This window comes from Cordyceps javanica, chromosome 3, assembly GCF_051103115.1.
Source record: "Cordyceps javanica chromosome 3, complete sequence".
NCBI classification, from domain to species: Eukaryota; Fungi; Ascomycota; class Sordariomycetes; order Hypocreales; family Cordycipitaceae; genus Cordyceps; species Cordyceps javanica.
The window spans coordinates 1935986-1963972 of record NC_139297.1 but is presented as its reverse complement, the minus strand read 5'-3'; the positions used below and the strand labels follow the sequence as shown (position 1 = coordinate 1963972).

General features: G+C 54.6%; 10 protein-coding genes across 10 annotated transcripts; 5 read left to right on the top strand and 5 right to left on the bottom strand.

Annotated features, from left to right (window-relative positions):
- Positions 1-175: 175 nt before the first annotated feature.
- On the top strand, positions 176-739 carry V2A60_004796 (uncharacterized protein; the record flags this gene model as incomplete). Its single annotated transcript, XM_083256110.1, has 1 exon — positions 176-739. The coding sequence occupies one exon, from the start codon at positions 176-178 to the stop codon at positions 737-739; it is 564 nt and encodes a 187-aa protein (XP_083112236.1).
- A 627-nt stretch (positions 740-1366) lies between these two features.
- Positions 1367-2204, top strand: V2A60_004795 (uncharacterized protein; the record flags this gene model as incomplete). The annotated part of the gene is made up of 2 exons (XM_083256109.1): positions 1367-1856; positions 1951-2204. 2 exons carry the CDS (start codon positions 1367-1369, stop codon positions 2202-2204), a joined length of 744 nt encoding a protein of 247 aa, XP_083112235.1.
- A 360-nt stretch (positions 2205-2564) lies between these two features.
- V2A60_004794 (ferric reductase NAD binding domain-containing protein) lies at positions 2565-4414 on the bottom strand (the record flags this gene model as incomplete). The annotated part of the gene is made up of 3 exons (XM_083256108.1): positions 2565-2598; positions 2659-4179; positions 4263-4414. The coding sequence occupies 3 exons, from the start codon at positions 4412-4414 to the stop codon at positions 2565-2567; spliced, it is 1707 nt and encodes a 568-aa protein (XP_083112234.1).
- Positions 4415-7577: 3163 nt separating this feature from the next.
- Positions 7578-8592, bottom strand: V2A60_004793 (ubiquitin-conjugating enzyme/RWD-like protein; the record flags this gene model as incomplete). The annotated part of the gene is made up of 5 exons (XM_083256107.1): positions 7578-7717; positions 7788-7971; positions 8077-8106; positions 8226-8271; positions 8549-8592. The coding sequence occupies 5 exons, from the start codon at positions 8590-8592 to the stop codon at positions 7578-7580; spliced, it is 444 nt and encodes a 147-aa protein (XP_083112233.1).
- A 1153-nt stretch (positions 8593-9745) lies between these two features.
- On the bottom strand, positions 9746-11152 carry V2A60_004792 (acyl-CoA dehydrogenase/oxidase; the record flags this gene model as incomplete). The annotated part of the gene is made up of 3 exons (XM_083256106.1): positions 9746-9792; positions 9854-10879; positions 10948-11152. 3 exons carry the CDS (start codon positions 11150-11152, stop codon positions 9746-9748), a joined length of 1278 nt encoding a protein of 425 aa, XP_083112232.1.
- Positions 11153-13332: 2180 nt separating this feature from the next.
- Positions 13333-15238, top strand: V2A60_004791 (major facilitator superfamily domain-containing protein; the record flags this gene model as incomplete). Its single annotated transcript, XM_083256105.1, has 9 exons — positions 13333-13436; positions 13501-13656; positions 13713-14067; positions 14126-14253; positions 14303-14432; positions 14488-14584; positions 14657-14920; positions 14979-15063; positions 15121-15238. The coding sequence occupies 9 exons, from the start codon at positions 13333-13335 to the stop codon at positions 15236-15238; spliced, it is 1437 nt and encodes a 478-aa protein (XP_083112231.1).
- A 2625-nt stretch (positions 15239-17863) lies between these two features.
- V2A60_004790 (1-phosphatidylinositol-4-phosphate 5-kinase) lies at positions 17864-20664 on the top strand (the record flags this gene model as incomplete). The annotated part of the gene is made up of 2 exons (XM_083256104.1): positions 17864-18999; positions 19050-20664. The coding sequence occupies 2 exons, from the start codon at positions 17864-17866 to the stop codon at positions 20662-20664; spliced, it is 2751 nt and encodes a 916-aa protein (XP_083112230.1).
- A 919-nt stretch (positions 20665-21583) lies between these two features.
- On the bottom strand, positions 21584-22009 carry V2A60_004789 (cytochrome oxidase c subunit VIb-domain-containing protein; the record flags this gene model as incomplete). Its single annotated transcript, XM_083256103.1, has 1 exon — positions 21584-22009. One exon carries the CDS (start codon positions 22007-22009, stop codon positions 21584-21586), a length of 426 nt encoding a protein of 141 aa, XP_083112229.1.
- Positions 22010-23323: 1314 nt separating this feature from the next.
- Positions 23324-24080, top strand: V2A60_004788 (integral membrane protein S linking to the trans Golgi network-domain-containing protein; the record flags this gene model as incomplete). Its single annotated transcript, XM_083256102.1, has 2 exons — positions 23324-23574; positions 23648-24080. 2 exons carry the CDS (start codon positions 23324-23326, stop codon positions 24078-24080), a joined length of 684 nt encoding a protein of 227 aa, XP_083112228.1.
- A 518-nt stretch (positions 24081-24598) lies between these two features.
- V2A60_004787 (cleavage polyadenylation factor subunit CFT2) lies at positions 24599-27587 on the bottom strand (the record flags this gene model as incomplete). Its single annotated transcript, XM_083256101.1, has 2 exons — positions 24599-27389; positions 27442-27587. 2 exons carry the CDS (start codon positions 27585-27587, stop codon positions 24599-24601), a joined length of 2937 nt encoding a protein of 978 aa, XP_083112227.1.
- Between the last annotated feature and the right edge of the window lie 400 nt (positions 27588-27987).

Below are 27987 nucleotides of genomic sequence, written 5' to 3'. Positions count from 1 at the left end.
AATGTAGCTGGTGATTCAGAGCCAGTCCGTGTAAATAGGACGACCATATAAAGCCAGCCAGAGTTGCAACAGCGCAGAGCTCAAACTCGAAGGAGAAGAAGAAGAGAAGAAGAAACAAAAAGAAATCAGGCTTGCCTAAAAAAAAAAGAAAAAAAAGACCACCCCTTAAATCAAGATGCCTTCATCTCAAGACACCTCGCCGCCGCCGGCGGAAGCCAGCACAGACAACGGGCAGACCACCACGACATCATCCGCCTCCGTCCAGACACCGGACGGCTGCCAGGGTCAACAGCCGTCTCCTCCTACCCCCCCGCGTCCTCGCCACCACATCCGCCGCCGGGAGCGCATGACGCCAGACGACTTCCTGTTGGTGGTGGCCACCGTGACGGCTGGGAGTCCGAGCGCCGACTATGGCGACGCCGGCGCCGGCGCCGACGACGACACCGACGACGACGACGACGACGACGACGAAGCCACCACCAACAGCAGCGCCGACTATGGCGACGCCGGCGGCGGCGGCGCCGACGACGACTACGACGACGAAACCGCCACCAACAGCAGCGCCGACCCACGCGAGCTCTCGTCCGACGAAGACTGGACCCGTCAAGAGAGACGCTTGGAGTGGAAGGAACGAATGAAGAAAAAGGAGTCTAAAGAGATGCAGACCCGGCTCGATTACGACGTAATGACCTACGCGCTGCAGGTGATGCAGACCGTCGACCCCGAGCCCCGAAAGTGACGTGGCTGGTTCGTCGACGGCGCCGTCTGCATTCGAGTGCGGGCGCCCTATCATGTTTGCTCTGATCGAGACTTTTCTTCTTCTCTTTTCTTCTTCTCTTTTCTTCTTCTCTTTTCTTCTTCTCTTTTCTTCTTCTCTTTTCTTCTTCTCTTTTATTCTTCTTGTTCTTCTTCTTGTTCTTCTTTGGAGTATGTTGTGTCTTCTCAATTTGGCTTTACAGGCTAGTTACAGACAGAGAGTCTTTTTGGCTAGTCGGATGAGGAGGATATCAGAAGTCGGCGGGTAGCGACAATCGCAAGATGCATTGATCGACTTTCTCAGCTCAGTTTTGTAAAGATCTATTTGTCAATACATTATTCACAAAAAAGCTGACAGAAGCCCTGCAAGTGACGTACGCACACCTCGTCCCTCGTTCCCCCCCGGGAGCCTCGTCAGCTACTTAGCGTCCTTTCAATAGATGATGCCTGCGCAAGCCACTTGATAATAGTCTCAACATACTCATTTACTATAAAACCTGGTTACAGTTGCAAATTCAGGGCCCATCATTCCCTCGGGTCACTCTGTCCACCACCCCTTTCCCGGCTCTGGACATACTTTTTACCCCCCCCCCCCCCCCCTCCCTCCTAAATGTCCATCTTCATTCGCAAGGCGGTCGAGGCCGACATCCCCGCCATGGCGGCCCTCGACGTCGCCGGCTACCGGCACAGCGCCTTCCGCGCCGCCATGTTCCCCCCGGAGCGACGCGTCCGGCCCGGCGACGGCGACGCGCTGGAGTGGTTCGAGAGGGGCGCCAGGCGCGCGCTGAGCTCGCCCTGCCCCATGACGCACTACATCGTCGCTGTGGCACAGGGCGAGGTCGGCGACGCCGACGGCGACGGGTCCCAGAACCGGGAGACTACTGCGGTCGTGGGCATGGCCATTTGGGGTTCACCGAGACCAGACGTTGACGCCGCCACCGCAGTGCAGGGAGAAGAGGCGACAAGACGCAGCGGCGGTCCCCCGCCGGGTTTGCCCTCGTACATTGGCTACGAGCCGGTGATGGCGGCAAACGAGGAGATCCAGACGATGCTGGATGCGCAGGACGTGCTGGACAAGAAGACGCGAAGCGCCATGTGGAGTAGGTTGCTCTCCCACTTGTACATTCTTCTGCTTCTTGCGTGGCGAATGCAAAAAGAGAGAGTATGTGTTTTCTTTTATTAACGTGATAGTAGACTTGGACGCCGTCGTCGTCGATCAAGGCCATCGTCGCAAAGGCGTCGGCAGGGCCCTCGTGCAATGGGGCGTAGATCGGGCCGCCGAGGAGGGCAAGGGCGTGTGGCTGATTGCTACCTCGGACGGCCAGAGATTGTACGACGCCATGGGCTTTTCGTTGGTCGATTCCGGCGCGCGCTGTGGCGAGGCGCAGCACATCATGTTCAGGGATCTCGGGCATGGAGGAGTGGCACCACCGGCCACCGACTCCTGATACGATTCTCATCCTCTTTCATCAGCGCATGTTAGGCATGGATGGGTATTCTACCGCTTCAAGTGTGCCTTTCAATGGTCTTTAATTAGCTATGTAATGGTTCATGTGCGGCTTCGCATCCGGCATGACAACAAGACGTCAACCCAGGTGTGAGTCAGATGGCTCAACTTGCGTCCGGCGCAAACTTGTGTGGCTCACAACCTGTCAAAACCCCGCGCCATTTGCCAAGGAACGTACAATGCTTCGTCTTGGGTATAACGAAACGGGCGCGTCAAAACACCTGTTTATGCAGAGAGAAAATAAAAGAATGAACTAGTGAAAATGAACGAAATTTTGAAACGCAACCTCCATGCCAAACATCTAAAAGTTTTCTTTGCCCCAGACAAATGAGAATCTGTCATCACATGTTAGCAAGAAGTCTGCAAAACACATCGAATTCTACGCCGTGACTTACCCAGGTTCGGAATACTTGTTGCAGTAGACGTGCAGGGAGCTGCCGAGGCCCTTGGGGCCACAGAAGAAGACACCTGCCTCGCCGGGTGCATGCAGCTTGCGGATGCCCTTGAAGATCATGTCCCAGTTGGGACGACCGAAATTCGTAGGACTGCGCAGGCCGGTGATGGCGTCGGCTTCGGCGTCAGCGTCGTTGATCATAATGTTGGTTGCGTCGTCGCTCTTGATCTTGGCCGTGAGGTAGGTGTGAATCTCGATGCGGTGCTCTACATCTTGAGCCTCAACGGCCATGAGCAGCGAGCGGAACCACTCAAAGGAGCCAAAGTCACGGCAGATCCAGAAAAAGTAGACCTTGGACAGGCGCGTCTTCTTCTGGGGGTAGTTCATCCGATACCAGATGGACTTGAGAATCGAGGCGAATGGCGTGACACCGATACCGGCGCCGACGAGCACCGACACCTCGTACTTGAAGACGTCCTCGGACGCCGAGCCAAAGGGCCCGTCAATGTACACGCGCGGCAGGACGCGGCGCAGGGCCGGGTCAACGCCATTGGAGGGATCTGACGCCTCGACGCCGACAACCTTACTCGTGTCGCCCTTCTTACCCCATTCGCAGCCGAGCGCAGCAGACACGGCCATGGTGAAATCACCCTGGCAACGCATGTGGATGGAGATGTAGTCCTCTTCGGGGGCGCTGGTGAGGGTGAACGGATGGTACTGCCACAGTGAGACGGCAGGACAGCAGAAAAATATGTACTGACCGGCTCGGGTCTTTGTGTGCTCCTTCTTGATCTGGATCTCACAGACCTGGCTCGGATGTTGGATGACCTTGGAAATATACGTCTTGTGGCGGCCACGGATCTCGCGAGCGACACGCTCAGCCAGGTAGCAGAAACCGCTGTACATCCAGAACTGCCAAAAGACACCGATGGCGGAGGCACCAATGCTGGTGCAAAATGGCGCGACGTCGGGCTGGATCATGCAAAACGCGCCGTGCAGTGACCAGAAGAAGAAGAAGACGATGAACATGTGGTGCGTATACCAGAAGCGCTCGTAGTTGGCACGACGGGGCTTCTCGACCGACGTGACGACCATACCCATGAGGGCCAAAAGCATCACGTAGCCGGTCCAGCCGGGGCCCGAGGCAAAGTTGGCGAGGAGCCAACCGTAGAAACCCAGGTTGTTCTTGGCGGCCACTTGAGCAAAGTTGTTCCAGTGAGCGATGGTGTGGACCCAGGACCAGAAGACGATGGACCAGGCTGTGGTGATGTGGAAAGTGATGTTCTTGTCAAATTGGATAACACCGTTGAGAGGTGTCTGTCGCGCAAGCGAGATGAGTGTACGGCACACGGGGAACAGTACGATGCCGACGTCAACGTGCAGCACCAGGGCTGAGGCACGGGCCACGGTGAAGGTGAAGCCAAAGATACTCCGCGGCCCTGCGAGCGAATCTTTGAGGCCATAGTGAACGCAACCGAATGCGAAGATGAGGCCATGGGCAATGACAAAGACAAACACGAAGCTGGGAGATGGGATTAGTGACTGGTCCGCTGGCTGGATCTACCGTGATCACCGTCCCGTCGCAGAAAAAGAGGTTCAACGTACAATCTTCGATAGCCCTCGTTGATCATCCATCGGTCAAACTTTTCTCGTGATGTCAAATCCAGCTGCTTTTCCATAGAAACCTCGCCATTCATGAGCATGCGGGTAAGCGGCGTGCCGCGGGACCGCTCGGGGCGGTCATAGCTCGTGTTCATTGTGAGGGCTGTGAGTGAAGTCAAGGATGCGGCGGCGTGAAAGGTATACGGCGTGAGCCGACGTCGAGATGAGCGGTATAGCCCCACGAGCTTCTATTGGTACGGCGAAGAGAGACCAGTCGTGTCGTGTCGAGTCCGTTGCGAAGTTTTCAAGGAGAGGACCTCGTCAAGAGGTGTAAGAAGGGATGGACGCCAGCGTGTGGTATTTTGATGGGAATCTTTGAAATCGGATTTAAATACTTGATTATTTCCAAACTGGATGATGTCTCAGCATCTATTCGCGGCGAGCTGCCATCGTCGACGCCCTCGGCTTTTTGTGTGTCTGGTGTAATGAACTTACCTATAACGCTGTCAAAGACAAAAGGACTCCGATGCTGCAAGCTAAAAATGAATGACGATCAAATTGGGAAAGAATGCAGAGTAATTGGAAGCAAGGGAATAAAAAGGAAAAGGAATCCAAAAAAAAGAGAGGGGAGAAGAAAGTTGACGTGCGGTAGGATCGGGTCTGCATTAAAGCAGAGAGTAAGGGAAAGCGGCAGGGGGCTACGCCTGTAACAAGGTCTATGGTTGCAGTGTGATAAGAGTTGTGAGAAATAGAGAAGAAAAAAAGGGACGTTTTTTCATTAAAATGAATTATAATCAACAATAAAACGCTGGCGTCGTAGTTGGCCAGAGAGCCGCGGTCCCACGTTTTGGGTCTGCAAATTCCAAGAGCACACGCAGGCTGGGTGGGTGTGTAGTGTAGGAGTCGTCGCTAGTGCTGTTTGAGATTTTGCTGAGCGGAGGGAGAGGCGTTACAGGGTCCAACGTGGCAGACATGGTCCGAAACGGGCAACGTCGGGGGACACTTGCTGCTCGCTACCAGTAATATGTCTTTGATATCCTGCGATGCGAGTCTCCGAACGACGGCGACCAAAGAAACGCGGCGAATATGTATCGTGATGCCGCGCACCAATTGCCGGAGTCGACAGCGCTGGGGCCCCGAGGCGCGAAGCTTATTCCCAGCAAATCACGACTTTCTTTGTCATGTTAATTTCCGGGAAAGAAAAAATCAAGGGAGAGGCAGAGGCAGAGAGATAACAATACATCCATGTAGCGTTGCTGCGTGTCAGGCCAACGCTGGGTCCGGCTACGAAGGGCCATTCATCCCATCTTTTGGTGCTCGTTTGCGCTTCAGTCGCCCATCTCAGGCGTTTCCGGTCGGCCTCCTATGAAATTTTTTCTTTGAAGCCCGAATCTCCGCGTTGCGTAATCATTTGTCTTTCGCTCTGATATCGTGATCAAAGGTCCCCGAGAATAATGGCAGAGTGTCTTGCCTTGTCGTACGATTCTGAGCCATTGCTCTGCGGAGAGGGAACGAGGCTGGTTGGGGAAGGGGAAGTCTGTTGCTGCCAAGACGGCCCGCCCGCCGCCCCCTTGAAGCATCACTTACAAGGTACTTGACCCTAGTAATCTGTACCAATACAGTGTCCTATCCCAGGGTACCAACTTCTACCCAAAGTAGGTACCTACAGATTACTGTGGCCAGGTTAAGGTACCTTCATATGCAAGGCTACAGTACCTATCTCGCTACAGCTTTTCTTCGGGCTCCACCAACACCGTCGAGGCGCATCCGCAAGCCAGCCAGCCAACAACCCCTCTTATACTCAGTATCATCATGCACACTGCGCTTGCCCAGGGGACCACCCGGCTACTTATTAATACTCTTTGTCAAGAAACCTTCTTCCCCATACCAGCAATCTTGAAGCATTGCTTGAAAGATCAAGATATATCTCAACCATCATTATCTACATTGACTCGTCCTCCCCCGCTCACCATTATTCTCTGTCCCTGCCAAGTGTGTCATCTTGTCGGCGCCCGCCATCTCTCTCCCCTCCCCGCTACGTCCTGAAACAGCTTGCGACATGCATCGTCGCCGCCATGCCACGCCCCCTTCTCCCTTCCCCTGCCAGGTCTTTCTGTCGAAATTCGCCGCCTCTCGTGGATGAATGACAAACGTCTTCTCGGAGAAAGAAAGGAACCTTGGTGCATGTAAATCAAGAGCCGCAGAAAATCGCGCCACTACCCACCTATCGCCGGGTCGTCCGCGAAACATTTCCGTTTCTGTTTCGTCCCAAAATCTGAGGCATCTCATGCTGTGTTCGACTTGCAAAAAAAAAAGAAAAGAAAAAAAGAAAAGAGAAAAAGAGAAAGTCTAGTCTCATACTTACTACGTACTCGCATCTACTTCCTGCTTGCTACCCTGAAAAGTCCAATGACGGACTCTCCCACCGCGGGTTAAAAACGCGGTCGGATCCCGTGCAGATCTGGATAACGATGGTGCTAGCAAACCTGAGATAAGTCTCTTCATATTTCCCCTTTCCCCTTCTTCTCCCGACTTGTTGGATATCGCAATCAATTCGTCATTGTTTCGAAAATCCAGTCTATTGCCGTGATAACCGCTCTCAGCCCATTGCCCAGCATGTTCGACTTGGCTACACTTCGACACGCCTGTTTCCCGTCCACTACAACCCCAGCTTGTTTCCATTCACTCGTCACTGTATCTACGATAATCTTCAACATGCTTACGTTGCCCATATCCTCGGCTGCACACCAACGAGCATTGTAGACTGTCGGCCGGCCCGTGCCAGTCTCATATTCGCCCCTTCGCCGTCATCACACCAACAAGCATTGTAAACTGCCGGTCGGCCCGTGCCAGTCTCATACTCGTTCCTTCGCCGTCGTCGTCACGTCACTGTTGTTTGCACCAAGATAGACTCCGAATGTTCCGAGACAAATGATGAAATATGCTGCCTGAATCTGCATGCCAAGAACAAGATTGCAACCTGAAAATGCAAAGACCCAGCGGTCGTGTATCCCTGTGATGATTGCCATATCTGCTTCAGACCACACAGCTTGACTTTCGCTGTCCCGATGCCCTCGAACTTGCCCATCAGCTTGCTCTGATCCAACTCCAACCGCGTGGAGCTGGCTGCAACGGCACTTTGGGGCAGTCACCGGATTCACAGCCCGTGATTCAGCCATATCCCAATTGTGCCGCTGAGCAATCACTCGCTTGGTATCCTATGCTGGTATAGTGTAACAGAAGACAAAATCACCACGCGCAACATCTCTCCTCCCACACCGCACCCAGCTCTTCTCTCCAGCACTAAAATACACCCGTTTAGACAGCGTACTTGCGTGTCCACTCACGGGCAGTGGCCTCATATCGTGGTCTGTCGGTCTTGTAGACGTGCGCAATCTCTGGAACAAGAGGGTCGTCGGGGTTGGGGTCTGTCAGCATCGAGCAGATGGACAGAAGAACTAGAACTTGTCAGCGTTCGTCCTCACGATAGTGTACCTCGTTGCGAGGTCTGTCTGTGCATGCACAAACCTTTGGAGATTGTCAACGCCGGGCTCCACTGGTCTCGCAAAATGTCTAGACAAATGCTGCCGTTCGAGTTGATGTTGGGGTGGTAAATGCGAGTCGTAAAGTTCACCTTGGGAGGCTTAAACGGGTAGTCGGTAGGAAAATGGATGCCGAGGAAGAAAACGCCGCCAGAGTAGGGTGAGTCGCTCTAAAATCCGTAGTTAGTATTGAAATTGCGCATGTACAGGGCGCAACACCGCGGCTCGTGGCTGGACTAGCCACCACGGCATGCCTGCTGCCAGTTGTAACTTACAGGGCCCATGATAGTAGCTTGCCAGTGGAACTATTCAACAAAGAGTCAGCAGGAACATTCCGGTATACTCATGGCAGCCACCATCAGATAGCGGCTAGCCAACCCGGATGGACTGCGCCGCCGCAATGGTTCAAAGAGAGTGGACATACCAAATCTTCACCAACAGGGCCGGCCGAGCACGAAGACGGCGGGTCTCTTCAGCGAATGTTAGTAAAAGAAAAATCACGTAAAAAGACGAACCGTCGTCAGACGGCCTGCGTTTCGTCTAGAGCAAGTCGTCTCACGGGAAAGCCCGTCATCACAGCCATGCCGCAGCATTGTTCACAGAGGGAACCCCGCTTCGGTGAGCCCCACCTCGCTCGTCCCTTGGGCTGCAAACAAAGACGTGACCTCATGACGCTACGCAGGCCGCCGGACAGGCCGACCGAGGACGGAAACCAGCATCAAAAGAGAGGAAGAGGAAGATATTTACCGGCCGAGATCAGCGAGTTCCTTGTTAATGCGCTTGAGAGCCATGGCTGGCGGTGTGTGTTGTTGTGGTGGCGGGTGGTTTGATGAAAAGTGGCTGTCGGTTTCGCGGAGGCGTTGCTGTTTGTTGCGGCGGTTAGCGGGCGGCCGGGCGGTCAAGGAGGGGAGCGGCACGAGGAGAGAAATCAGAACAACGTACCCAGACGACGACGTCAGAGGTGCCGTGGAGGACGGCAGAAAGAAAGGCGGAGAAATGGAAAGGGTGAGGTGCGCTGGAAACACAGACGCTCTCGTGATCGACCGGTGCGTTGGGAAGAGTGCTCAAAAGTCGAATGGTTGTATGGGTTGTGTGTGGTTGGGTCAGTCAAATGTTGGAGGGGAAAAAAGGTCTTTGGGCGGGCAGGCCCCATGAAGGAGAGTACAGTAATCAGCGGCGCGCTGGAAGGAGAAGGAAGACGAGGGCAGCCCAGGGTGGGGGCGGGCCCTCAGCCAGCGCCAGTCACGGTGCGAGTCTGCGCTGGCCAGTGAGCCTCGGGGGCTTATCGATGGCCTGGAGGGCTGGCAAGTGCTGCCCGAAAAAGTCGGCCTTTTTTCTGCCAGCCTAGTCGCCGCGCTGTGGCCAAGTGAATGCCCAAGTAGGTACTAAGGGCGTTCTTGGGGGGAGGATTACTCCAACCAGGCGGAGCAGGTTCGTCCACACTATCAGTTCTTACGCGTGAGCTCCATTATATTATGTTAGTGCCACATGTATTCCGATGCGTCGCTTGTGGCTGCCGATTCGGTAAGGCCGGTCGCCCTCTCTCCCTCGGTCTGCCTGGAACCTTCACCATGAATCGCATGGCTAAAAGTTTCTCAGAAATCTCGTAAATTTGCCACTTAGGCACTCATCCCATACGCTGACCAATGATCACATCAGACCGAGGCTGAGCAATTGCCATGACTTGTCGCGCGCATACAGTCACCAGCAACAGCGCCTCCACCTGTTTGTGTCGAGACGGACGGCTATCACTCGTTGGCGGCTTTACACCGATCTCGTGGTTTGTATATTTGTATTTATAATTGCATGATAGACGCTTGTTTTTTGTAGATGCATTCCTGTCATTTCTAGAATTACAACTTCCCCCATAGCCGTTGGCGACCTTGACATCACACTGTCCGCGCTGTGGTAGTCGCGTGACACCAGTCCCTGGAAGTTGTTGCGTTAGACAAAGGCCTGGATGCCTGTAATAGCCCTTCCCAGAATAAGGCCTGCAGAGAAATGTCAGTTTCTGCCAAGCGCGTACGATTGTCGTCAGTTTAGAGCACTTACTGTGAATATCACTCTGGCCCTCGTACGTCTGCGTGACAAACAGGTTCGCCACGTGTCGACCGATACCATACTCGTCCGACACAGCGTTGCCGCCAAAAATTTCCTGTAGAATGCGAGCGTTACGTAGTGCGGCATCGCAGTTGGTTCTCTTGACCATGCTAATCATCTCGGGCGTCGCCTTGCCCTCGTCCTTGAGGCGGCCGACCTGGATGGCTGCCAGCGTGCCGTACGCGGCGTCTGTCGTGGCGTCGGCCAGCTTCTTCTGGATCAGCTGGTATCGCGCCAGCGGATTGCCCTTGAATTGCTTGCGCTCCAGGGCATAGGTGCGCGCGCGCGCGATGCAGTCCTCTAGCGCGCCCATGATGCCAAACGCAATGCCATAGCGGGCGTTGTTGAGGCAGGAAAAGGGCCCGCGCAGACCCTCAATATCGGGAAACATGTTTTCCACCGGCACCGGGCAGTCATCAAGCTGAATCATGCCGGTGATGGAAGCGCGAAGGCCGTTCTTGTCCTTGATCGATGGGGTGGCGAGAGTGCCAGCCGGGCAGTCCTTGCGCTCGACCAGAAATCCGCGAATCTTGCCCGTCTCCTCAAGCTTGGCCCATACCATCAGGACGTCTGCAATCGGGCTGTTGGTGATCCAGGTCTTGGCGCCGCTCAACAGGTAGACGCCTTTCTTGGTCGGATGCGGCCGCGCCACCGCCTCCATGCTGCCAGGGTCGCTGCCGTGGTTGGGCTCCGTGAGGCCAAAAGCTCCGAGGAGTTTACCCTTGGCCATTTCGGGGAGGAAGCGCTCTTTTTGCTCTGCCGTTCCAAACTCGTTGATACCGCCCATGACGAGCGACGATTGTACCGACATGCCGGAGCGGTAGCCACTGTCCACCCTCTCCACCGCGCGGGTGATGAGACCGCTGGCGACGCTGGACACGCCTGCGCAGCCGTAGCCCTGGATGGTGGCACCGAGTAAACCGAGCTCACCCATTTCTTCGAGGATCTTGGGGTCGTAGTGTTCATCGCGGTAGGCCTCTGTTTGCGCCGAGGTTAGTATGAGATGCAATGGCATACTGCTGCTCGCAGCCCAGGCTGGAACTCACGCAGAACGCGGGGCAGCATGCGCTCTTGGCAGTACCTCTCCGCTGTTTCGGCAATGGCAATTTCCTCCTCTGTGAGAAGATTTTTGGAAGCAAGAGGATCCTGCCAGTTAAAGGTAGGACCCGATGCCGAGGCGAAAGTGCGGACCGCAGCAGGGCGAAGTGCCGAGCGGCTTCTTGTAGCTTGTCTCAGAACAGGACGAAACATTGTGACCGTGCGAGGCTGCCGTACAATGGTCAATGACAAGAGGGTATGGGAATGAAAAAAATAAAAGAACAAGACAGGAGTGGTTGGCAAGTCTGTGTTTTGTAAAATATCAATGTCGGGGAGCAGGCGATATAGCGATGTCGCTTCCCCAGGATGTTCCCCACTGTCCTCACCATTAGGCAGTCCTCCAGGCGTGGATCCGACGGAACCCGCTGTAGCTCCCCACTAAAGCACGGCCATTACTGCGCTCACTGGGCACTCTACGCCGGGGCGAGTCGGCGAGAAGTGCGAGTTACCTGGTACGGCGTTGGACCGGCGCCGACCGTACGGTCAACTCCTTCGACTACGCCGAACTACTCCGGCATCGCGAAGTCTGAGAAACGCGGCCATTTGAGCATTGGCGTTGAGAGAATTATGAAGGTAACTGATTCTGATAAATATGGTTGATCTAATGAACTATTCAAACAAAGGAGCATGGTTCGGGTCATGGTTCAACAGTTGGCTTGATGCGGCGCGAGACTACCTGCAGCGGGACCGTCCTCGCCCACCAATGGTAGTCTTTCTCATTCGCCAGAGGGTGTATCACTCGTCACCATGGCAGATGCCTGATCTTTTTCATTCGAGGAACGTCGTCTCTTGGCAGTATCTGAACGGCTTTCGGCATCCTCGTCGTCAGATGAAGTGTGAATTTGGGTTGAGTCACGATCCCAGCGTCGCAATTGGCCCACTGACGCGGCTTTATTTGCGGCACAGTTTTGACCATGACTGTGAGATGTTTCCCAAGGACGCCTGGGTCTGATCTTTTTCAGCAATCGGTGTCTCAAGCTCGGTGGTGTCAGGGGCTGGGATCGTGGCTGCCGACGCTTCCGCACGCGCAGGATCTCGCTCTGTGTCGGCTCCCAATGGTCAGTACAACCGATTTCAGAGTAGACCCCAGCTGCATATAGTGAGCGACCATACCCGGTTGTCTTGATCCTTGGCTATGCTTTGGTTCATGAAGCTAGATACGTCGTTTAGAGATCGGCTGTACATCTCCGCTGTAGATTGGAGCGAGGGCCGAGGACTCGCTTCGTTGCTGCCACTGTGATCTGGATATCTCTCTATCTCGATGAAACGGTACAACCCGGATTCTTTGACCGCCTCCACTCCAACTTCTGATTGTGTCTCCTCTCTGGCCGATTCGGCAAAAGAGTTGCTTTCGCTCGGACAAGTAGTTTTTGGTGCTGACTGTGTGCTGTCCTCTAGAGGCATTTTTCTATGATGGATATCGATGCTTTTCAGGGCCTTAAGGTATGCGATCGAGACGTGGGATAATACTATCGTGAATTATTGCAATTCTGGTAAATCATATTTTGTATGGCATTCTTCGTAGATGTTTATTCTTGCATCAAGCAGTACCAACGCAAGTGAGCGTGGTAAGTGGCCAAGCAACGCGCCTGCCGAACGGCACTTTCCGTCTGAAGCTAGCCTCACATCACAGGATCGATTTCATAACCGTCTATTTATGCGATCCGCAATGTTCCCTTGTTCTTCTTCAAGTCTTTAATATCCAATGCCGGGCCGCTCCTCCGCCCTGAGCCAAGCCCTTCCCCGCAATCGTATCAGTCTAGTGAGATGGGCCCCCTGTCATCCCAAGCAGTAGAGCCGAATGTCATCATGTTTTTGACGCAGATGGCCAGAAACCAACATTGACCTAACGGAAGGACGAGAGGAAACGATATTCCGCCTCATGATATACCCTCACTCCTCTGCTGGTACAAGCGTCCGCTGGTGGATGGAACATCGGAGACTTATTAGTCGGAAGGGCTAGTTTTGTCACTAAACAAGACGTCGGAGTTGCGCACTAGACTCTACAGGCACAACTATAAACTCCTCTTTCAAGGCTCCCCATCAGACAGCCTATCAGCGATCTTTTTCCATCATAGCCGAGCGCGCAGTGGTATACAGGCTAGCCAGATGAATCAGTTTCCCAACAGATAGCTGGCTTGGCCCCCTCTCGACAGATCTCGCCTGCTGGTCCTCCGCCACCTGCCACAGTATCACTTCTCCCTTCACTCCAGCATCTCGCGTGATATTTATCTGATGGCTCCCACGTATTTAGCCTCCAAAATCACATAGATACCCTGCCATAGATACTGCTCACAGTAGACGGTCGACAATTGCCGGGTATTGGAATCAAGATGGCGCACGACTCGGATGTAGGCTCAGCCGACCATGATAGCATCCCAACGCCTCGAAGCCGGCATAGCCTTACAGGAAAGGTCCTCTTCAAAACGGACACACGGTATGATACGCAGCTAGATCTGTTCCGTCTTATGGCCGTTTTTATTTTACTGACGTCGCCCAAGAGTCTTGCCACTTGTGGCATTACTCTTTCTCTGTTCATTTCTTGACAGGACAAATGTCGGCAACGCGAAAATCATTGGGCTGGAGAAAGACATTCATATTAACTCTTCCCAATATCGCAATGGCCTTGCCATCTATTACGCCTGCTACATTGCCAGGTCAGTCATTTCGTAATTGGCCAAACCACCTCACTATTGACTCTTTTTGCTTGCAGTGAAGTTCCCAGCAACCTCGTTATCAAAAAAGCTTCTCCCAAGATATGGTTACCATTTTTGACGTTTGCCTGGGGAATGATAACCATCGGTATCGGCTTCATGCGCGACTACAAAGACTTTATGATCTTGCGAGCCGTGCTGGGCATTTTCGAGGGCGGCCTCTTCCCCGGTATTGTCTTGTACCTGTCTAGCATGTACACACGCGGGGAGCTCGCTGTTCGCATTGGGGTTTTCTACACCGGTGGCTCCCTTTCGGGTGCCTTTGGTGGGTTGCTTGCTCGTGGACTCTCTGCAGTCGGCCCTCGTGGTGGCTTAGAAGGGTGGCGCTGGATCTTTATCATGGAAGGAATTATTGTAGGATGCTCCGCCCCAAAAACACACGCCACGCTTATTCTTTGCTAATATGCGGTAGACTGTCATCGTCGCTGCTGCTTCCTACATTGGTCTGCCAAATTCGCTGCAAGAAGCTCCTTTCCTGACCAAAGAAGAGCAGCAGTGGGCGGTAGACCGATTGGAACAGGATGAAGGCGGTCGATTTAGGTAACTTGAGCCTGATCTTTTTCTCGCGGGATACTGATGTGTTTCCTAGTCGTGCTCTTGAGCGGGAAGAGACCTTTCAATGGTCTGAAGTCCGCCGTGGTATCTTCAACGTCCAAGTCTGGCTCAACAGCACGTCCTATCTTGCAATTCTCGCCGGTTTGTATTCGTTTGGCTTGTTTGTACGTTGCCACCTCCATGTCCTCCACCGTCATAATCTAGACTGACAATGACAAGCTACCCACGATTATCATGGAAATAGGAATAGCAGGCAGTGCGAACCAGGTCCAACTTTGGTCCGTCATCCCTTTTGCTATAGCCACACCGTTTACAGGTGAGTGTGTGACATGGATGAAAATTTGGGATGGCTTGTTGATCCGCGAACTTGGCAACCACCTAGTCTTAGTTGCGCTCGTATCAGATCGCCTCAAAGTCAGAGGCATCATCATACTCTGCGTCATCCCCATCGCGATTGTAGGCTACGCTGTCATTGCAAACGTCAAACAGCCGGAAACCCGTTTTGCCATGACGTGCTTGATGGCTTTGGGCATGTACTGCGCGGTGCCGCCAGTGCTAGTCTGGAACGCCAACAACTCAGCCGGCCATTACAAGCGTGCTACAACATCGGGATTGCAGCTTGCCGTTGCTAATGCCGGCGGCTTCGTTGCCAGTATGGAGTTTCTCCCATGGGACGGCTGACGAACTCGGTGACTGACCGCTGCTCATAGCTTTCGTTTACCCGGACTCTCAAGGGCCTTACTATCATGGCGGGCATACAGTTATTCTCGGACTGTTATGCTATGCCTGGTTTGCGTATGTACCAAGCTTGTAGCTGTATTTTGGTTCCCCTCGTTTACTCATGTCACGCAGTGTTCTCTTCAACATCTTATGGTGTGCCAGGATTAATCGTGGCAAGTCACAAGGTAAATACAACGATTTCATAGGTTCTGGGGATGATAGGGACCCGGAATTCAAAATGGTCTTATAGTTGGTGATTTCATCCGATAATAAACGCAGCTTTAATTTGCGGTCGCCTGTTCCCCTTTCGCAATGGTAGTAATGGCGACTGGCACGCATTGGTGATTGGACTGCTTGGCATCACTGGCTGCAAAGTCTACTGAGTCGACGAAATACCAGGCAGGTCACCAAGCCGCAATCTAGGAAGACGAGCCCAAAGATTATGTTACCGGGAAACTTGGGACGATAATTCAGCGCAGCCATGTCAGAAACCGGGCGATCCGCGGCATCTACGGTGCGATGTCTGAGTGACGGGTTGGGGGCGGATCAGCCGAATGCAGTTGAATCGATCGGGATGCAACATGATGGACGCAAGGGCGGTTGTAACAGATGGTGCATCAGGCATGTGTGAGTTACCATACTGGTCTGCATATGTTGTCAGGTAGTGTCCATGCATAGCGTATTATTGTGGTACTGGGCGAAAGTGCCGCTAACTACGGAGTACCTAGTAGGTAGCGGGAGGAGCCGTAGGAGCAGCGTCACATTCTTCGGTGACGACACTGCTAAACAGTGCAGCTATGATCTGAGACTTGTGGTGCACAGCCGTCGACGACCTGTGCCTTGGTGTCGGTAATGCCTGGCGTTACGCTGTGACTTTTATATGTTTGGATTTTTCGATTCTTTTGCCTTCTCACCTTCTGACCTTCCCTTGCCTCCCCTGATCCTCTTGCCGCTTTGCTTCTCTCGGGACATGGATGAGGGCTGCGTTCGTACTCGAGCATCTCAGGGGTCACATTGCTAGTTATGCCCGTAAGCAGACGCGGCATCTGGAGCTGAAGAGCCGTGGCGCTGGGGAGCCAGGATCAGGGGGCCCATGGCGAGTCGTATCAAGAGATGAATGCCTGCTGGTTGCTATTGGCAATATGACTGTAAGGGGGGCAGCCAGCCACAGACAGTGACACGGGTCAAGCAGAGCAGGCAGGCCGTGGCGGTTCAATTGTGAATGCCTGTGGGGGGGGTTTCCGTCAGGATGTGTGTGGCTGCGGTATCAGTAGATGACGGAAATACGCGCAGGAGGAACGAGAGCGTTGGATTGAGGAAATGTGATGTACGTCACGTATTATAGTATAGGACACTAGCTTTATTGCCTTTACCTGCTTGGCAACTGGGTTACGGTCCACGGATGAGCGGCCAAGTATCTGGTAGTCTGGCATTCTGGGTGCAAAGTCAGCGTCGGATTCGAGCAGCGCCTCCGCTGGGTGGCATCAGGAGCCACTGGCCAGGACGAGCCCCGCTGCCCCTATAAATAAACAAAACAGCGTGTTTGTGGCTGGTGGAGGCCCAGCAAGGAAATGGCGATCAGTGCCATATTGTACGGATACCTCACTGGGTTCCCACGTCAGTACTCGGTACTGAGTATCAGTATCAGAACGCAGAACTACTCAGCATGTAATCTGTACAGATTACAGATTACTTTGCTCAGAATTGACGGACATGCAAGCCAAACTTCTCGGCGCGCTGCATCATGAAGCAGCTGCATAGATACGGTGAAGCTCGTACGATTGTCAGATCCGCAAAAAATAAAACATCTTGTTGGTCTGATGGCGAGCGCGTCTGCCCTCGGGTCATGGCCGGGGGCTTGGCTGAGGGCTCACCCGCCAGTAGCGTGCTTGGACCAATGGCTGTGATATTGTATGTAGGAGAGCATTTAAATAGCTGTGACTGCTGGCCTCGGCGCTGGCATCCGGCGTCTGGAATTCCAGTCTTTTTATCTTTATATACATATTCTTTTTTTTTTTGTTCTGCTTACTCAAGTCAGTACGTTGGGACTTCTTGGCTGTCTGTCCCTCGTTCCTGGGCCGGTCATCCGCGGCGTCGGGCTGGCGGCCAACAACAGCGCCCCGTGGCTCCGCCACAGGTGGAGAAGGGTCGTCGTAGCAGCCAAACGGCCTTGGTTGGCGGTCTGAGGTACCGCCTGTATGGGCGAGACAGCACTGCTGCACCCTGTTGTCTCCTTGTAAACTACCTGACCCATTGTCTGTTAGTGCCTACCTGTACCTAGTTGTGGCTCCGCCTGCGCCGCCCTGTTTGGCCATTTTCGCCGCCCAACGCAACGCTTCGTTCAATGTTTGCCGTCTCTTCCTCTCCATCTTCGCAAAAGTCTCACTCGCCATCGGAAAACCCCCCCCCCCTTCCTCCTGGCCGCCAGCATCGTCATCCGCACACTCATCCTCGTCGACTTCTCTCACCGCAGCTGCAGCATCCGTATCGACCGAGCTCCCCTTTATGAGGCCGAGCCTCGTGCCACTCTCCCCGGTCTCGTCTCCTGTGTCCGCTCCGACCGTACATGCCTGACCTGTGCGCATTGCCTCGTATCATCACCGCCATCCACCCCGGCCGTCGCCGCGGCTTGCCTTGACGAGCAGCCTCACGTCGCACCAATTCTCGACTCCCATTTTCGTCAGCTCGCCGCCGTGTCATTCAACCTCCAAACTCTGAGCCTGCCTTGGGCCTGCCCGAACCTGGCGCCGTCATCTCCGAAAGGCCCTGTCTGGCTGCCTCGATATAGCATAGCATTACCGGCAGCACAGCTGGCCACACAGCAGCATCTACCACCCAAAGCATCGCCTGTCCACGGCATTGGGTCTCTGCCGAAATGCCCTCATATCTCACGGACGACAACGTGCCGGTAGATTCTCCCCATCTCGACTTTCTCGAGCTCAGCCACCACGACAAGTTTTCACTTGCTTCCGGCAAGATCGCACCCCATACCCATGTCCTCGACCAACCGAGGCCTGACCGTACCCCCGAGAGCTTCGATGAGAGCTCGTTGATTTCCACGCACGACTCTGATGATTCTGGCCCGCGTGCCATGATGCTCAACGAAAATGGCAATGGTACTCGGCCAACGAGCATGAACTCTTGCACCAACGATGACGCTCGCGACACCCACCCGGCCTTTTACAATGGTCTTGCGAATGGTAAAGTTTCCCTGCCTGACAGGTCCGCGCCTCAATTACATGCGCAGAATGGCCATCTCCCCCAACATGGCTCCGCCGAGCAATCGACGCAAATACCCTCCGCTCCCCTTCACCAGCCACCAAACCCTCCGAACCTCGCTTCAACAGCCACGCCAAACCACAATGAACTATCTCCCATACCCGTTGAAAAGGATTTTGCTCAACCGCCAGTCCCTTCGCCGAGCCTCACCGATGTGAGCCAAAGTGCTGAGCCAGTTTCTCCAAAGCCTGCTGGGCATCGCTTCTCTTCGCCTCCCGCCTACCAACCTGGTAATACCTCGTTAAATTCATCTCCCTCCGGACATCTACTTCCGCCCGCTCAAGCACCAGCTCTGAAGCAACGGCATACGCTCGAGGTTCCCAAAACCGGTCGGCCCTCTAAAGATGGGCAGGACGCAACGTTGGCGACTGGCAGATTCTCCCCAACATCTGCCATGTCCGGAGCACGACGTGCCTCCATGAACTTGACTCGTAGAGCGACCCGTTCAGGAATATCCGACATGCCCCGCGACGAGGTAGCTCCGGACGAGGACGCCGCTAGGTGGGCCGAAGCCATTCGCCAGAAGCGAGCTAGCAAGCGTAGGCGCAAGGAAGAGGAAGATGACGACCGCGTCCTCGTCGGCACAAAGGTTGACGAGAGCCATGCCAATTGGGTCACGGCCTACAACATGTTGACTGGAATTCGCGTCTCTGTTTCCAGAACAAACGCAAAGCTCGACCGCGAGCTTACAGACGCTGACTTTGAAGCCAAGCAAAAGTCGACTTTCGATATGTGCGTATTTTCCCGTGCACCACTGCCTGCAGGACACTAACCTCGACCAGCACCGGAAACGAGCTAGTACCCTCGGCCAAGTATGATTTCAAATTCAAAGATTACGCCCCGTGGGTATTCCGGCGCCTGCGCGCCCTCTTTCGTCTCGACCCAGCCGACTACCTCATGTCGCTCACCGGCAAGTACATCTTGTCGGAGCTGGGCTCACCTGGCAAGAGCGGCAGCTTCTTTTACTTTTCTAGAGACTACAAGTACATCATTAAAACGATTCATCACTCGGAACATAAATTTTTGAGGAAAATCCTTAAGGATTACTATACCCACGTTCAGCAAAACCCCAACACTCTCCTCTCCCAGTTTTACGGATTGCACCGCGTCAAGATGCCCTATGGCAAGAAGATTCACTTTGTCGTCATGAACAACCTCTTTCCGCCGCATCGTGATATTCATACAACCTTCGATTTGAAGGGATCGACAGTTGGACGGAATTATAAAGAAGAGGATTTGGAGCAGAATCCCAGAGCTACGATGAAAGACCTCAACTGGCTGCGCAGGAAGCGACACCTTGAACTAGGCATTCAGAAGAAGAGGTTGTTTTTGGAGCAGCTGCGTGCCGACGTAGTGCTACTGAAGCGCCTTCAGATCATGGATTACTCTCTGCTTGTTGGAATCCATGACGTGTCTCGTGGCAACGATGAAAACCTGCGTGGCAAGACACTGCAGGTCTTCAACCCGGGTCGCGACAAATCGACAGAGGATGAGCCGTCAACGGGGCTGCACCGGACGCCATCCAAGCTCGAGACGGCCCGCAAGGCCCGCGAGCTGCGCCAGATGATTCGACAAGAGCGTCCCGTTCCGATGGGTCAGGCTATTGACAATATGCCCGACGAGCTTGGCGTAAGCCATAGTCGCCCAGGGTTTGTATTCAACCAGGACGACGGTGGCTTCCAGGCCACTCACGAGAACAACGATCCCGCTGACGAGATCTACTACCTCGGTGTCATTGATTGCCTTACCCACTACGGTATAATCAAGAAGATTGAGCATTTTTGGAAGGGCCTCTCCAGCGACAGGACCCAGATCTCGGCCCTGCCGCCAGACCAGTACGGCGATCGCTTCTACAATTTTGTTGAGGGGATTACCATGTCCAATGAAGAGGCGCAGCGGGAAGAAATTCGACGCGAGCAGGAAGCCATGGAGGCGCGTCAGTCGGGCGAAACGCGAGGCGGAAAGCATAAGCACTCAATTCCGCCCATGCCAACCCATCTTCCTCCGGTACCACCCGGTGCTCCCCAACACCAAGAGCCCAAGGATACGGTAGACATGGCGACAAGGGAGGCAGAAAAGAGGTCTAGCTCTGAGACACATCCTCCAGAGCGAACGATCAAGACCCTGTCTGTACCAGCCGAAAACCGCAACTCAGCCCAACACGACCCCATTCTGCCTGTGGTGGAAGAGCTCGGCGAAGGCAGCCGCGACGACATGGGCAACCACGATGGTCGCGATAGCATGCCGGCTCCGACACGAGCAGCTCCTCCGCCACCATCCAAGGACGACGGCATCGAAGATGTCGGCCGAGCGCGCTCATATAGCCGCGGAAGTTTGGACAAGAAGCTTCCTCCTCTACCCAAAGAAGCAGCGGATCAAAGCAACGGGGTGGCATAGGTTCTCAACCCATTCCGATCCCTGTTTCTGCGACCGGCGCAGTACTTCTGACCGATGACGGGTGGCTCGGCACACCAATATACGAGAGCTGTTATTTTTGCATGACGAAAGAGTTACAAAAGATGAAGGAAGCCGCATTTCGGGGAACCTGTGTCGATATTCTTACCTTGGCCGACTTGTGCACTACTGTGAGCGACCGGGTGTCATCGGCCGCTCGTCGGTAGCCAAGGACTATCATTGTTGAGCGAGATTGATTTTGTGTTTTCACCGGACTCTATATTATGGTTTTGCGTCCGTTTTTGTTACTGCCCATACTCTATCGTTTCCCCTTTTTCTTTCTCTCTTCTGTTGCCCAAAGAGACATGGATGATACCACCATTGCATTGCGAGTAGTTTCTACTACCTGTACCTTTTTTTTCTCTTTCATTTTCATTCTTTTTTTTTCTCTGTTACTTGGTTTAATCGAGCAAAAAAATAACATGTTTCTACGGCACAATTAGCATTTGATCTTGAGGGTTTTTTCTTTTCTTTTCCTTTTTGCATTGTCTTGTGTGATGCGGATTAGCCGTCGAAGAATGCCTTGTCGTTTGGGAAAGAGAAAAGACTAAATATAGATAGTTTACAACGTAACATCACGCTCCCATTCTTTCCAGCTGTGTCGCGATCTATATGAGGCAAAAACTACATTAATGGTATACCAGTTCGTCGTATAATAGCAGAGTGACTTGATATTGTTTATGAATTTGAGTGAGATGATTTCGGCATTGTTTGTTACATTTGCTTTGGCTAATATACAAGACTGTTTCGTCCATGGTCATACAGGTGCCCGCCATATACCGCGCACCTCTCTCTCTCTCTCTCTCTCTCTCTCTCTCTGCACCAGTAATCCTTTGATTCCCCGCACCATCCTCTGTCCTCGTTACCCACGCTTCTTGTCCAGCATGGCCTGAATGTCCTCCTTGGTCGCCTGCGGCTTGGCGCCGGCGCCCGCGATGCTGCCACCGCCCGCGAAGCTGCTCGTCACGGCGGCCTCGACGGCGCCCTCGGCCTGGAGCTGCTCGATGCGCCGGCGCTTCTGCGCGTCGGCGACGCGCCACTGCTTGAAGTACTTGACCCACGCGGCCGCGCAGTCCCGCTCAAAGGCGGCCGACGCCTCCGGGCACGACCGCGCCGCGGCGCCCGCGCCGGGCTCCTTGGAGGCGTCGACGATGCCGTGCGCGTCGAGGCAGCTGAAGTAGGCGTCGCGCGCGGCCCAGCACACGGCGCGCTCGGAGCGCGTGGGGATGGCGGCGCCGCTGCGGATCTCGTCCCCGCGGGTCGTGCTGGTGAATGGCAGCCAGCCCATGTTTGGTTTGGCTTTTGTTCTGTCGAAAGTGTTGCCTGCTGGGCGAATGAGGGTTGGTCGTTTGAGGATTCAAGGCTTCGCCGGTGCTGTGTTGGCACTTCCCTCCGGGATTCGCGCTGGAATAACCCCCGAGTTTTTTGTTTTCTTTATTCTTTATTCTTTTCCCGGTGAGCTTTTTTTTCGTTATTTTGAATCCGTGGTATCGAGATGGATTGATGAGACGATTATATGCGATACTGTCGTCAAATTATTACATAAACCGGATGTTTGAAGGTTTACGGCGTCTGGCCTGCGGCAGAATCTTAGGGCGGTCAGGCGCCACACCCAAGTTGTCTTTGCTCTTTAGCCACAAACGGTAAGTACGTACGGTGCGGATTCGACGTGGCAGGAGTAGGTACCTACTGGGTAGCTACCCGTCAACGTTCCAGACGCTGCAAGTTACTTTATTAAGCTACGGAGTACTTATGCCAGTAGGGACCTAAGGAGCTACTAGACTGGAGTTTATATAATAATATATAGCAAGTCTTGGAAGACGCCGATTATGGTTAATAGAGTATTATTTCGAGTTGTATTCTAAATTGTTTTTCATATATCTTCTATCTCTTACCCTCAGTTCAACTTTTCTCGCATTATTTTAGAGAAATAATCCAATAATCAAATATTGGATATGCTTCTAAATTAATATTGTTAACTCGGGATAGTGGGTCACCTCATCTCGCTGCCTACAGCGGCCACCCCACGTGACAGCGCGGAAAGGCGAATCAGAAACCGGACAGCGAGACACTTGACTAGGCACATTCTATTACACCAGCCAGGACAGCGATGCACTAATCGCGCCTGACACCCGACCTCCTGGATCTCCAGTGCCGACGAGCACGGCAAACTTGGCAGGCAACCTCTTTTCTTTCTTCTCTCTTCCGTCCCAGCAACAGTCAACATCGCTTTCCCTTCCTTTCCGCGTCAGATTCTCGCGGTTGAACTGGAAGCGCTTATATTGCCATCTTTCTTTGTTCTTTACGCATTTCCAGATACTTCTGGGCAGACCTTACTCGCCGCCGAGTCCGCCAGACCACGACCCTCCCCTCCCTGCTATCCCGACGACCTCGAGCTCTCTCTTCCTCTGCTCTCTCTTTCTCTCTCTTCTCTCTTCTTCTTTGCTCTTGTACTTTTTTATTCCAGCAATGCACTGCCGCTAAGGTACTTGCTTTCTTTTGCCCTCGCGCGACCTTTTTGCAGTCCAACAGACACCTTGGCGACTGCCCTGTCTCGACTCGGAAAACTACCTGAAAAGCCCAATCACCCGACCAAAATCGAATGGCGCGCAGACGCAGACCACCCAGGGCCGGCGCCCTCCACGAGCTGCAGCCCATGCGTACCGCGGCCCAGATTGCCGTGCTGCAGCTCATCTTCTACGCCGTCGCGCTCGTCCTCATCGTCTTCACGTCGCTCGTCGCCGGCCAGTCGTTTGGCGTGGACCTGCTACTGGGATGGGAATCGGTCCGGGGCGACAACACTCAGGGCTGGCTGATGGCGTTCATCTGGCTCTTTGACGGATCCTTTTGCATGTTCGTTCCTCCCTCCCTCCCTCCCTCCCTTTGGATAAGTAATGATACTAATCTGTTGTAAACCAACAAATAGGGCCGTGGCTATTGTCATCCTCATCGCTCGCAGCAAGCTCGTCCCCGACTTTGCCCTCACGGTCCACGTCATCCACCTCGTCGTCGTCACGCTCTACACGCGGTCCCTCCCGCGCCACTCCATGTGGTGGCTCACCATGGCGGCCTCGTCCGCCGCGGCCGTCGGCCTGGCTACCTGGGGCTGCCGGTATCGCGAGCTACAGCCCGTCTTCTTCGGCGGTCGCATCCTCGGCGGCGGCGACGGCGGCGCCTCCTCGGCGGCCAGGGCCAGCTCCCCGCCGCCGGGCGGCAGCGCGGGCCGCGCCGATCTCGAGGCTGGTCACGGTCCGGACGGCAACGACGAGACTGGCTTCGTCCACGGCGGACGCGGCCAAGGACGCGGGAGGGACGGGCAGGGCGAATACGAGATGCTGCAGATGAAGACCCCCTCTTGAGTTTCCTTCATATACAAGGGCTGATAAGAAACCATGTTTGATGGCGTTTTTGCTAAGCGTTGCATTGCTGGGCGTTTTTGTTCTCTCTTTTTTTTTGCACTATCGAAGTTCGAGTCGACTCTCTTGGCCTGGAGAAGCTCGCTTGACTTATATATATCACTACGCATTGGCATGTCAACCTTTTTTTCTTTTTTCATCTCATTCATTGTACTTGTAATAGAGCTTGGTGGCTTGACGGAAGAGAAAAAAGATGGCGACATAGTCTTCGTCATCTCCCGGGTCGAAGAGAAACCAAAACATTGTATAGCATTTAGTTTTACTGCTTCCATGATGAAATTCAAATGTCGAAAATGTCGAGTGTGTGTAACTTGACTGTTTAGGTTTGACTGATATTTGATGTAGTATGCTATTGCTGTAGAAGATGTACTAAACATCAACTAGGCCGTAATTCACTCCCGCCCACCACGCACCCTTTGTAATGATACAGAAAAATACATACCGGTCCGGCCCTGTTTTTCTTATGCTCCCGCCACCACGGCCAAGTTATCGTAAATGGCCCTCTTCACCTCGTGCAGCGCACTGCGCCGCCCCGCCGCGGGTAGGCCGACGCTCTCGACCTCGATCTGGCCCTCCGCCGTCTTGCGCACGACGACGGCGCCGTCGACGACGAGCATGCCCTCGCCGCGGAACTCGGCCGCGTGGCCGGCCGCCTGCATGGCGCGGCGCAGGTCCGCAAGGCGCAGGTCGCCGACGTGCAGCGGCTGTGCAGCCGTGCGCGCTACCGCAGCCAGGCTGGCCGTCACCAGGTCGAGCGTTGGCAGGGCCGGCGTTGTCGTCGCTGTCGCCGCGTGCGTCGTCGTAGTCAGTGCGAGAGTATCGCTCGTCTTCTGGCGCTTGTTGGCGGCGTCCTCGTCCTCGTCGGCATCTGCGTCGCCCGCCCCTACCGCTGCCGCGGCAGCCGCAAATAGCTGCCCAGAGACAGTGACGATGCCCAGGCCGCGCACATTCTGCCACTTAAGCTTCTTGACAAGTGAGTCGGCCAGCTTGACGACCCAGGCGCTCGTGTCGACGCTAGCGTCCACGATAGCCCCGACCTCGGGCGTGTAGACGTCGGCATTGCTTGCGCCGCCCTTTTCGCCGCCGCTCGCGGCGTCCGCACCGAGGATGGCACGACAATCTTGCGCCAGGGCCAGCGTCTCCTCGCGTGTGCCTGCGATGAGGATGAGCTTGCGCGGTTGAATGAGCGGGATCAGCATGTTGAGACTGCGCTTATCGTGCAGGCCACCAAAGTCGACATAGGCGATGCGCAGGTTGACGGCAACCGTCTCTGTTGTGTGAACAAGCTTGCAGGGGCCTTCGGGCTCCTCGGCGTCCACATCCTCAGCGGCATCCAGCTCGTCGGGCTCAAAGCCTTCTTGCATTCCAGTCGTGTTGCCATCCTCGCCGCCGTCGCCCGCAAAGGCACCGCCAGGAGGTCCTCTGCCGATTTGCGGCTTCTTGTTGGCACCAGTGCCTTGCACGTCGTCCCACTTGCGCTTCTTGCCGAGGTTTTCGTCTTCGGCAGCGGTGTTTGGGCCGTCGACAGTGTCTTCTTCTTTTTCCTCTGCCCGCAGATAGTCTTCGGGGCGGATCAGCTCGCCAAAGTCGTCGTTTCGCTTTCTGCGCACAGCGACTGGGAACGACCGCTCACGACCGCGCTTCCCACGCGAGTCGAAGTCGTACACGCCCTTCTTCTTGATTAAAATACTAATGCCGAGGTCTTCGTCCTTGAGAACTACGTTCTTGCGCCCCGCTTGGCCAAGAGCAGCGGAGACATTCAGCGCCTTGCCTTGTTGCTGACCGTCCTCGTCTTCCGAGTCTGATGAAGATTCCGATGACACGTCATCGACGACGTCGGCAGACGCCTCCATACCGTCAGCTCCTACTGTTTGTTGTGTAGCCTGTAATTGCCGCTGCGTGGCGAGCCATTGCTGATATACCGCCAATTCGTCGCCTTCCAAGGGCTCTCGTCTGGCATCCTGGATCTCTAAATCGTAGCCACCTGTATTCACATATTCGATAGTGTCGCCACCAGTCGTTCGTTCCGTCGCAACACCATCCTTGCGCTCTTTCCATAGGCTCCACAGTGTTCTCGCGATAGACGGGCCGCTTTCTTGCGCCATACCAGGCTTATCCGTGAGGATCACAACGTTGTTGACATCGGACGCCAGGCCTCTAAGCAGATCCTTGGAGAACCCCCAATCCATACTTGTATCACTTGCCAGGATCACACTCCCTTGCGATTCACCGTTATTCACGACTGTCGTCAGAAGCTTTGCAATCTGTGCTTTTCGATCCAGCAGTCGCATAAATCTAAAATCAAACGGACCGCCGGCCTTTCTATCGCTGGTTCCGTTCGTCTTCTTCTGCCCCTCTGCGAACGCCTCGAATTCCTGTACAATGCTGTCATCCATCCACTCCAGCATACTTCGTGCGTAACGCATTGTGCTCGCCATGTTGCGGCCAGCCAAGTAAAGCTTAGCCGCTTTCAGCACGCCATCTGCCGAAGTAGAATCTGTCCGCCAGGCGTGCTCCAGCAGGTATGCTATCTCGAGCACGCGTGCGCTCGAGTCAACCGGAATCAAGACCGTACCGCCCTTCACAACGGCCGCCTTGATCGTCTCGAGGAGCTGCTCATCGCGTTTGGCGCGGCCACCCGCCTGCGCATTCCGCTCCGCGCCCCGACTGCTACAGATCAGCGCCGTCGGCTTGCGGAGCTGCTCAATGACCCGGGCGCCACCGCCACCCGCGCCACCCAGCCAGGCCGCGCCTGCAAAGACGTTCTCCCTGGCCTGGTTCCAGTCGACGGCGTATACGATAGACTCGAGGCCGTGCTGGATGTGCCAGATAGTACCGCCGAGCGTATGGCCGGCATTGTAGGCAGTGATTGTGAGGCCGTTGAGGGGCGGCGAAAAGGGCGAGGGCAGTGGCTGGTGCGGTTGCGAGTACTTGAGGGGCTGGATGAGCGAGAAGTAGCGTGCGATTTCTTCGGGTGTTGGGGACTGCAGAAGCAGGTTCTGCGCTGTCGTTGCCGCCTGCGCATAAGCATAGGCTGACGCGGAGAGCGCAGCGGGGGGGATGGTGGTGGCTGCGGCGGGTGTCGACGAGTAGAGATCCTGCGTGAGGGTGCGACCGAGGTCGATTACGGGCCGGGTCGCGTAGACGGGGATGCGCGTGAAGAGCGCAATGTTCTTGCAGCAGTGTGCGTAGGCGGCAAGGTGGGAGGCGGTTGCGTGCGTGAGGAGAATGAGAGAGAGGGTCGGAACTTGTCTGTGGCCTGTTTAGCGAATGCTTGGGTTTCTCCTGCTCAGTGCTGTCCTACTTTTCTAGTTCCTCGAGCTTGGCCACGTCAAAGGATTCATCCCACCCGAGATCCACGAGCAACTTGACACCACCATCGAGCTCCAGCAGGGACTGCGAGGCCAGCGACTCGGACTGCGCGCCCTGGAGGGAGCAAAACGTGAACATGGTTGCGACGGGTGCGCCTGCAGGCGTCACCAGAGTGGGTTGGATTTGTGGTTTGCGATTCGTCTTTGTCCGGGCTCTCTAGTGTTTCACGCCATGGTATTTAAAAGAATGAAAGGGGAGGGCAGAAGTATTTGGCGAGAACGTAGATGAATGGGCGACTAGTGGGCAAGCCCAATCGCGACAATTGTGCTGTGTCGTATGAAGATCTTGAATAGTCGCCTCGAGTGTATTGGCGTAGCCCGTCACAGCTTGGCGCGTTTCGCTCACAGCTCCGGAACAACTATGTAGCGGGGCCGGCACGATGTCCTTTGAACCAACACCCTACAGCTTACCCTGGACCAAGTACCACGCAGGCGGCTTTGCTTTGCACGAAGGATACAGGCGATCTATATCGTTTTTA